We start from the raw sequence: 10,581 nt of genomic DNA, 5'->3' as shown, positions 1-10,581 counted from the left end.
TTTAATGTTACCTTTGCGTATTTGCGGAATGGTGACATGTATTTATCTATTTGAAGACATCCGCCAATGTCGCTTGATAAGTTATATCGTTTGCTTTTCTTCGAAAATAAGCTCGACACCGGATTTTTGTGCATATGTATTTATCGTCCCTCTTTCCTACATCATTGCCCAGCAGAGTCCAGCTCCAGTCCCACGGAGAAAACAGGTCTCTTATTTTGAAAGGAATCCCAGAGCTGGAGCCTCCTGTAGGGGATGAGAGGGGGGGTCATTTCCTGAGAGTTATTTACTTTGAGCCAGATGATTAGTTTTTTTGGAAAGGACGGGCTGTAACATTGAATCAATTACTGGTCGCTGTAGCTCAAGCACATTGTGTGCGCGGCAGTGGACGCAGACGGAGGGGCGCACATATGCTAGCTCTCACAGTGAAGGATCGTGGCCATAGGATTACTACCACTGCAACACAATTGAGTAGAGGAGCCTTCACTGAGGCGACCGGAGCGCCTTTATGCTCCTGATTTCATTCTATTGGGATTTTAAATCAAGACACACAAACCAAGGGAATTTAAGAGGTTTGTATTTAAAATAAATTGGCAAATATTTTTTGATTTTGCTAACTGTTATTTTCTCAACAAGGCTATCAATTGAGAGAATTTCAAATCTGCTAAAATAAAAAGGTTATCCAACTGGACACTTTTAGACTAGTTCAATTTGTCCGCCTTAGTGAATATTCACGAAATAGCCTAGTTTACTAGGATAGCACCATATTGTGAAAACTTTACCAAGAAGAAATTCTTAATCTGATCCATCCATCACACTTTGGGGGCTTTCATTCGCCTAATTTCGCTACGAGGAAACGTTCCAGTAAACGTCTTGAAATTTTGACGATGCATTAGTTTGCAGGCTATGCGCGTTATGCATAATGAATTATGCTTTGAACGGGATTCAGTTTCCCATGAAACATATGGTCTCACCTCCGGATGCCAAGCGGAGAGATGTCGCTGACTCGGCTGGATAAAAGCGCTCAATTTCGGCCTCACAGCTGGAGGTGTCACCTCTAGGACTGAGGGTCCATTGTGGGATGCTGCTGCCTGCCTTGACATATAATGGAAAACACATTGGAAATTGGATTTCAAGTTGTTTTCGTTATTGCGCTTGGAATGTGTGGAATTAAATTGAATATTGTACCTTGCCATTTGCTTTCTGAGATTGGACACAAGCTGTACCCGAATGGAATTCAAAAGTAGATAGAAAGTTTTTTTTTTAACCCACTAAAAAAAGTATAGTAGCCTATAGAGTGGAACCAATTCCTAGTTGGATGTAATTTCAGTGCACCAGACAACAACATGCAAATAGCCTACATTTCCCCCAAGATAATTCTTCATAATTAGCCTATAATTTAATGATGGCCAAATAACATGCAGAAAATATGTGCATATTTGTTAAGATTGCAATAGAATAGAGTTGCGCGCTGCACGACTGTAACAGTCAAGTTAGATACAAATCTTTAAGTTTTCCATCAGTGAAACTCACTGCCATGGACATTTTTGAGTGTAGGCTATTGCTTGCCCCAATGCCCTTTACCATCCTCTTCATTTCAAAATGCTATATTTAGACATGTCTCTGCTATATTCCCATGGAAATCAATTCTGCACATGGGGGTTTGAATTTAACAGTTTAAGTGTCTGTGGAGGACTGAGAGCTGATCAACCATCTCTCAGCTGTTGCTCCAAAGTGTCAAGCGCAGCAGAAGGGGGGTTTGGCAGGCTGCACATTTGCTGAGACTGTAGTGTTTTGTTCGGGCGAGAAAAGGAGAAGACTCACAAGCCCTACATTTGCACATTCGGCTGGAATAGAAAATATGCGCAAACGTGTTAAAGTGTATAAATCAGGATTCCCACGCGAATATTTGTCATACAGACTTCTCTTCAAGAGAGGGGTCTCTTAATTATAGTCCCTCTCTAACCCTTGGTTTGGTTTGCCAGGGATAATTAGCCAGTCCCGGGTGAGATAGAGCTGACTACCTCAAATTAAGCACTTAGCCCTACACTGTTAAAAGTAGCAGCAAACGTTTTGAGACAAAGGGGATTTTGATTATGGATTAAAATAATGTATTTTAATCGAGCCAATGGGAGATAATAATTAGAAGAAATTTTAAAATAATTATCCTATAGTCACAAATTAGGTTTAAACTAAGTGTTTCTATTGAATAGATTAGAGTAAAACTGGTAGGTATATAAACGTTTCAGAGTTAAGCGCGCCTGTGTTTGGAGTTGCGTTTCTCTCAGCTCGTGCGTTGATGGAATCCAGGGTCCCGCGCACCAGAGAGAGAGATAACGCTCGTACCAGGGGAATGTCTGTTGACCACAGACCCATGACAGCAAGCACGAATAAACCTGGATGGACGAGTTCTTTAACAGCCTAAACGTTAGTTGGGTCGAGTTACTTGGTTTAAAAGCCTATGGTAGCCATGTCTAGATTTTATGTTGCATTTCCGGCGAAATGACAAACAATGTAACTTTCCTGCTGGAGAAAGAAGTTACAGCCCACAGATGACTGCTTGATGCAGGCGAAACGTGAACTATGTCGCCCCCTAGCGACTTCCAGAGCCTGAATTGAATTCCAGCTCTTCTTGGCAAAAAATAGACGTTGGCGCCACTTTGCTGATTCAACCATGTCCAACGTTTTTATAAACATCTTCTGAGACCAAACCAGTGTAATCATCACGCCTGCTCAACAAGATTACTCAGTGTGCGCTTTACAAGACCTGGTGTGCCACAGTAGGCTATAGTTGGAGACAGGATAGAGCCAGTCAGTTTTACTGCTGTGCTGGAGCAGTAAAAGTCCCTCTATTGATTTTAATTGATTAAATTGCAATGTTTTCCAAAAGCCCTAGGTAGTGGAGACAGGGGTATCTTCTCCCATAAATCAACACATTTTCTCTAAGCTTAGACAGATACTAGTGTTGTTTTTGCAACATCTGGTGGAACCATGTCTGACGTGCAAGTATTTAAACTCTTCCAGCAGAATGAACCATCCGTGACCATGGATGAAATGAAGACATGTCTCATCATTGGGGTTTTCTTGTTTGGGTTGTTATCAGGTAAGAAACTCATTTAAGTAAGTCAAAATGTTTCTTGGTTCTTATAACCGGAAAATATTCTGCCAGCGCACCCAACTTGCCTCTTCCTTTCGACATGTGTTTTTATCACTGTTAAATAAACAAACCTGTCCAATATTTTGTATTGAAAACACTATCGACATTCAGTGAACTTGTGTTTTCCATTAGTTACCCGCGGGCTGGCCACACCGACCATTGTATCAACTGAAGATGAGTTTGTTCTTGAGCCGCTCTCGGTGTTCAACATCAGCTGCACTGGTAAAAGGAACGTTGCCTGGGTCGAGCCCCTACCGGACGACACATTCGTTTTGCCTGGATATTACACCTCCACGCTCTTCATCTACAACGCTTCTGTGACACACACCGGATATTACTCCTGCAAATACCAAGACAAAGAGGGCGATGAAGAGGTGGATGGCGTAGCCAATGATGCGTTCATATACGTTTTCGTCCCAGGTAAATATAGTGAAATTGTTTGTCATATCCATGCTCTGTGATTCTATTCTATTATATGAATTCCCATATTGATAGATTTTTGACCAAACAACCATGTTCTTGCCTTGTTCCTCAGATCCTGAGATTCCATTTGTGCCCGAGGAGCCAGATCGCATGCTAGTCCCAGTCTATCCCAATAGAACCATCATCCCATGCAGGGTGTCAGACCCTCAATCCCAGGTGGTCCTAAAGAGCGCTCCCAGTGGAGTAGAGGTGGACGCAGTTTATAAGAACAAGATCGGCTTCATTGGCAACCTGGACGCTGGATTGTACATCTGTGAGACCACCGTGAACAGCATGACAATTACGAGTGACACTTACACCGTGGAGGCCAACAAACGTAAGGAGTCCAGATGTGCATGATTAGTTTGATGACAAATGCTGCTTAGTTTTAATATCACATTGGTAAAAAAGCAGTCATCTTTTCGTGCCTTAGAGCAGAGACATGGTTGAATAAGCATTAGGCCCAGAAAGGGGGATGATATTGAGGCCAGCTATTAACACCCTGGACTTGTTTACTACTGAGAGAGAGAGAGCGAGAGAGAGAGTGTGTGAGAAAGAGAGAGAGAGCGAGAGAGGGAGTGTGTGAGAGAGAGAGTGTGTGTGTGTGTGATAGAGAGAGATGAGATGACATCATGTCATTAGTACTGGGGAGATGACTTCACAAAGTTGTAGTCAGACAGAGAGAATGTGATGCCATCAGCCTGCAGTGAACTCAGAGAGGGGGATACCATGAAGAGATCTGTAGATTGCCATATTGTCCCTGTTGACCATATTGCTCCTCCCTCCCCTGGTGGTCTGTACAGAGATAGAGAACGTCCATGTGGAGGTGAAGGCCAGCGAAGAGGCAGTGAGACTGGGGGAACCCTTCAACATCACCTGTGTGGCACCTCCAGGACTGCCCAACCAGCAGCAGTGGCTCCACCCCAGGAAACAGGCAAGGCCTCACCCCCATAGCCGTGCAAAGTAGTGGTGTTGCAGCACCCCCTGTAAAATCAGAATAAAAACGTCTATTGCAGGCAAAAACATTTGTCCAACCCCCCCTTTTCCATCAGAACAGCCTCAATTAGAGAAAATGCAATAACTAAAAATGCAATAAATCAAAACGAGAAAATGCAATACCTCAAAACGAGAAAATGCAATAAAAAATAAATAAATTGAAAGATGTTTTGTGCAAAATTTCAAAATTAAATAAAAGAAGCTGTGAAAATGACCCAACATGTTTCTGATAAGTTTTCAGTTCGGCTTGGATGAATATTTCATGTGGTTGTCATACTATGATGCTGTTAAAGAAAGCACCTCTACAGACGGTATCTAACTGCATATTCACATTCTCTCAAGATGCTGAAATAAATAAATCATATTTCTCCACTCCTGTTCCCAAGTAAAAATGTTGCTTACATTTACTGTATCATTTTACAGCAAGAAATGCTTAATTCTGCAGGGGTTAATATTAAGTCTATGTGAGAGGTTATAGACTTACAGTCAGTGTTCAGAATTCAGTTTCCATTTAACTCATCTGAACAGTAGGCTACAGTTCCCTTGACGTGCCATAGGCCTATTTGAAGTCCTGTTTTGTGACTGTCGAATTTGTATAGCATCTCACAATCATTACACATAACATTGCCAGGACCGCTATCATCCTCTTTCAACACTTCCCCAAATCTTTCCCAAACATTACTTTTCTGTCCCTCCCTTCTCTTTATTTTCAACTCTCCATTTCACAGCTTTTCTCTTCTTGAATAAACCTCAGACATTATCCTATTTGCCTCCTTAGATCGATATGAACCTTTTCTGCCCATTCCCAAAAGCATGTGTTGATTGGCATGTAGGCTATTTGGCACGAATACAGTTAGGTCCTAAAGTTCAGACTTATGCACTAATGTCAGATAACCTAAAATAATGAAAGAAAAACCTCAATGTTGCCTATAGATATAAAGTGCACAAGAATGATACATTTAAAGATTTTTTAAAGGTATTATTTTCTCTTTATTCAATGCACCTGCCCTTCATCCACACAATATTTAATGACCCTAAACCTGCCCTTCATCCACACAACATTTAATGACCCTAAACCTGCCCTTCATCCACACAACATTTAATGACCCTAAACCTGCCCTTCATCCACACAATATTTAATGACCCTTCATCCACACAATATTTAATGACCCTAAACCTGCCCTTCATCCACACAATATTTAATGACCCTAAACCTATTTAATGACCCTTCACCCACACAATATTTAATGACCCTAAACCTGCCCTTCATCCACACAACATTTAATGACCCTAAACACCTTAATGCCCTTCATCCACACAATATTTAATGACCCTAAACCTGCCCTTCATCCACACAATATTTAATGACCCTAAACCTGCCCTTCATCCACACAATATTTAATGACCCTAAACCTGCCCTTCATCCACACAATATTTAATGACCCTAAACCTGCCCTTCATCCACACAATATTTAATGACCCTAAACCTGCCCTTCATCCACACAATATTTAATGACCCTAAACCTGCCCTTCATCCACACAATATTTAATGACCCTAAACCTGCCCTTCATCCACACAATATTTAATGACCCTAAACCTGCCCTTCATCCACACAATATTTAATGACCCTAAACCTGCCCTTCATCCACACAATATTTAATGACCCCAAACCTGCCTTTCATCCACACAATATTTAATGACCCTAAACCTGCCCTTCATCCACACAATATTTAATGACCCTAAACCTGCCCTTCATCCACACAATATTTAATGACCCTAAACCTGCCCTTCATCCACACAATATTTAATGACCCTAAACCTGCCCTTCATCCACACAATATTTAATGATCCTAAACCTGCCCTTCATCCACACAATATTTAATGACCCTAAACCTGCCCTTCATCCACACAATATTTAATGACCCTAAACCTGCCCGCCTGCAGATATAACTGATATAATATAAATGTAGTTCATTTAAGTTTGTGTGTCAGTGTAGATGGTAGTGTAGATAGTGGATTGTCTGAAGTGATAGTCTTGGTGTGTGTGTGCACCTCTGTCTCTGTGTGCTCTGTTCAGTAGTGAGAGAGCGTCTGTTTTAGCGGTGGGATTCCTAAGCCCTTTTCCAGAGACAGTTAGGGTAAGAAGAGCACTGGACTCCTGATTCCTGGCTTTGGTCTCAGATGCAATTACAGGCATTTAAAGGCCCTGGGGTCCTGATTTATCTCCTGTGGACCAGCACATGTTTTCCCCATCAGCTCACAGACCGATAGAGAGACATACTGCTCTGACATACAGAATTCATCTCTAAACCTGTAAAAAGGTGGAGAAGAGCATAGAGACAAGATTTTTCATTCCCGAGAGATGGTTACAGACGGTGTATGTGTGTGTGAGTGTGTCTATAGTGTATTTCATCTTCCTTCCTTTTGTTCCTCTATCTAGGCTGTGGATGCAGTCCAGATGAAACAGACTCTGCCTGATAGAGTGGTCTACACCCTCAGTATCCCAGCAGCCACCTCTCAGGACGGTGGGGTGTATGAGTGCTCCATCACCAACAACTTCAGTGGAGAGATCAGAGCCAACAGGGTGGCTGTCACTGTCTTTGGTACACTCTCACCTCCTTACGGCCAATCAAAAACTCATTTTGAAAACATATGCATAATGTCTATCACTAGTCAATTTCACTCAAGACATTGCTTATCCTTCAACAGCATTACTCTTTACTACCAATACCACTTAGCTGTAGATGTATTAAACAGAAACAACTTGGGGTCCATCATACTTCTTGGAATAAGTCTTTAAAAGTAGTCCCCTTGAATTCACATAAAAGCATAGAGTTAATTCATCCTGCCTATCAGTGTCAGTTTGACGTGCTAGAGGGAAGGGATGCTTTATGGGATGGCTTCAACAGCCCCAATGCTTTATGGGATGGCTTCAACAGATGTGTGCCAGAATTTCATTGATCTTTTTCCGTTTCTCATCCTTCCTTCTGTGTCCCCTCTCTATCACTCTCTCTTTCTTTTGTCTCTCACTCTCACATTACCCCACTCTTCATCACTACCTCTCCCTCTCCTTCCCTCTCTTTTCCACCCCTTCTCTCTGTAGAAGAGAACACCTTTGTGATATTGGACCACAGTGGGATTGGAGTGGTGGAGTTTGTCAGTATGATGGAGGAGACAGAGTTCACTATCAGTATTGAAGCCTTCCCTGCTCCTAAAGTCACCTGGCTGAAAGATGGCATCGCCATCACTGAGAACAGCTACTTCCTCACCAAGACCAGCCGTCTGGAGGGGAACAAGTAAGATCACAACAGCTGTTTATAGCAAAGCTGTTTTTTGTGTGTCTGTGGACCTTTGTGTGGTGTGTGCTGGACTGAGCTAAGTGGTTCTCTGCCCATCTCTCAGACATCAGAGCACTCTGACTCTTCGGCAGCCACTAGAGGAGGACAGTGGTAACTACACCATCATGGTCCTCAGCATCCCTCACACTGCCCAGTTCTCCTTCACCCTCAAAGTGAAAGGTGAGAATAACTTCAAGCCAAGTGAAAATGCACTTGTACATGTGTGTGAACATGCATTTATGTGTTCAAATGTGTTAGGAATTGTGAATGTGTCAGTGTGCGTGTATTGTCTCAGAATAATCCTAAATCTGACCATATGTCTGCCTGTGTGTGTGCCTTCCAGCCTCAGCCCCAGTGCTGTTCCAGCCAGCCTCAGCTCCGGTGCTGATCCCCCAGAGAGAGGAGATGGTTGTTCCCCTCCATACCCCCTTCACTCTGACTTGCAGGGGCGAGGCCGAGCTGGCCTGGGACACGCCCGTCTACCTATCAGAGCAGACAGAGGAGGACAACAGCGGCCTGTTCGTCACCACGGTTACCGTAGAGAACGCCACTGCGGCAAACACTGGTTTCTACACCTGCTTCTACAACGGAGGGAACTCCACTGAGGAGGGAGAGGACAGCAGCATCTACATATATGTGCCAGGTATAGGGAAGACATCACTGTGGTGTTGGAGTTAAATCTATGTAAGACGTTTGAATGATTAGAAACTTACCATGCCCTCTTCTCACCCCCTCAGATCCAGAGGTGCCTTTTGTCCCCTCTCTGGTGCCCTTTGGCAACCACGTCCTGAATGGTCATGATGAGATGGAGATTCAGTGTCGCGTGTCAGACCCCAGTGCCAATGTGACTCTGGTCAACACTGATACCCAGCAGGCCATGCCCATGACTGTCTACGACAGCAAGAGGGGCGCCGTGGGCTTCTTCAGTGCAGGAACCTATGTCTGCAAGGCCCTCGTCAATGGAGAGGAGCACCTCAGTGAGGAGTACATCGTCCACGGCTGGGCAGGGGGGTCAGAGCTGCGTGTGGAGCTGAAGGCCCTGAAGACTGCTCTCTTGGTGGGAGACACCATCACTGTCACCTGTGTGGCCCGGGGGTCTGAGATACTGGAAGACCACTGGAAGTACCCTGGAAAACTGGTAAACAACAGCACATACTGTACATAGTTATTACTCTCTTCTCGGAGAGCATATTAATTGATTAATTTGAAAATACATTTGTTTGTTTGATTATAGATGGGTCTAACTTGTGTGTGTCCCCTGTGTGTGTGTCCCCTGTGTGTGTGTCCCCTGTGTGTGTGTCCCCTGTGTGTGTGTCAGGTGAACCGTGGCTTGAAGTCGGTGCGTGAGAATAAGAGGGACCAGGAGATCCAGTACATCATGACTGTCCCCCAGGCCTCAGCCAAAGACAGCGGCATCTACGCCTGCTCCATCACTGACATCATCAGCAACGAGAGCCAGACCAAGGAGCTGGCCATCACTGTCTATGGTACGTTTTGTCACTGTTTATTAACCTAGTAACAAGGCAATAATCTTGGTCTGTCATCTTGCTTGAACTGGTAGATTGTTTTAACTAGCTGTGACCTGTACATATTTAATTAAAGGTTCTCTCTCCATTTTCTGTCCTGACAGAGAGCCCATTTGTGTCGCTGCGCCCTGTGTTCAGTTCTCAGGAGTCAGCAGACCTGGATGAGAGCAGAGAGTTCCGGGCCGACATTGACTCATTCCCCAGCGCCCAGGTCACATGGCTCAAAGATGGCCTCCCCCTCAACTATGTGGCGGCTGAGATAACCAACAGCCTCCAGCAGCTCAGCGAGACCAGGTGAAACTTCCTCGAACATGACTCAACACTGACTGAAGAGATATGATAAACCACTGTCCTGCACACTAAACTCTGTGGCTAATAACAGGTTCCCCAGTTCACCAAGGATGTTCAGATGTCTATTATTAAGGTGTGGTGTGGTGAGATGTTAGATTGAACTAGTCTCTCATGACAGACTTAACAGCGATCACATGAGATTAGAGTGTAACCATACATGGTGTTTTGTGTCTGTAGGTACCTGAGTGTTCTGACCCTGATCCGGGCCAAGGAGGAGGACAGTGGGAACTACACCATCAGAGTGCAGAACGGGAACCAGACCCACAGCCACAGCTTCAGCCTGCAGGTCAAAGGTGAGGCAGAGGAATGCTCCAACTCCTCAATTTTCATTTACCTTTATCTCACTGACACCTGTGGTCCCAAACACCCATAACTTCCTAACCATCTCTCTTTGACCCCCTTTCTCTATTTCTCTTTTTTTCCCTCTCTTCCTCGCTTCTTCTGTCACTGTCTGTATTGTGGTCTGACCCCCTGTTCTTTCTCTGTCTGTGTCCAGTACCTGCAGTCATTGTGGACCTGATGGACCTCCACCATGGCTCAGCCTCAGGCCAGTCTGTAGTGTGTATCGCTGGAGGCATGCCCACTCCTGAGGTGGAGTGGTTCATCTGCAAGAACATAAAACAGTAAGATTACCCTCTCACAACCCCACGTTCTTCCTCTTTCCCCCTGTTCTCTCACTTTCACTCCAACAATAGCCAGTTTTCTTCCTTAAAATTAAAATACACCTACTGTACATTGTTTACCTCACTGGCC

The 10,581-nt window shown here is 44.1% G+C and overlaps 1 protein-coding gene across 2 annotated transcripts in view; it reads left to right on the top strand.

Moving 5' to 3' along the window:
- Window positions 1-330: 330 nt before the first annotated feature.
- LOC123996500 (platelet-derived growth factor receptor alpha-like) overlaps window positions 331-10,581 on the top strand; it is a 30,045-nt gene continuing 19,794 nt past the window's right edge. Inside the window, exons 1-14 of one of the 2 annotated variants that reach the window (XM_046299875.1) lie at window positions 331-569; window positions 3,025-3,100; window positions 3,287-3,574; window positions 3,690-3,953; window positions 4,420-4,550; window positions 7,054-7,216; window positions 7,717-7,909; window positions 8,016-8,131; window positions 8,295-8,594; window positions 8,689-9,089; window positions 9,270-9,438; window positions 9,582-9,771; window positions 10,006-10,121; window positions 10,325-10,451. In XM_046299875.1, coding sequence (XP_046155831.1) covers window positions 3,043-3,100; window positions 3,287-3,574; window positions 3,690-3,953; window positions 4,420-4,550; window positions 7,054-7,216; window positions 7,717-7,909; window positions 8,016-8,131; window positions 8,295-8,594; window positions 8,689-9,089; window positions 9,270-9,438; window positions 9,582-9,771; window positions 10,006-10,121; window positions 10,325-10,451 — 2,516 coding nt within the window. In that variant the 5' untranslated portion in view covers window positions 331-569; window positions 3,025-3,042. Of the gene's footprint in view, window positions 570-3,021; window positions 3,101-3,286; window positions 3,575-3,689; window positions 3,954-4,419; window positions 4,551-7,053; window positions 7,217-7,716; window positions 7,910-8,015; window positions 8,132-8,294; window positions 8,595-8,688; window positions 9,090-9,269; window positions 9,439-9,581; window positions 9,772-10,005; window positions 10,122-10,324; window positions 10,452-10,581 lie in introns of both variants that reach the window. The other variant, XM_046299873.1, reaches the window with a different exon arrangement.

The sequence above is a fragment of the Oncorhynchus gorbuscha genome, linkage group LG15 (assembly GCF_021184085.1).
Source record: "Oncorhynchus gorbuscha isolate QuinsamMale2020 ecotype Even-year linkage group LG15, OgorEven_v1.0, whole genome shotgun sequence".
Classification (NCBI taxonomy): domain Eukaryota; kingdom Metazoa; phylum Chordata; class Actinopteri; order Salmoniformes; family Salmonidae; genus Oncorhynchus; species Oncorhynchus gorbuscha.
This window is presented reverse-complemented; position numbering and strand designations above follow the sequence as displayed.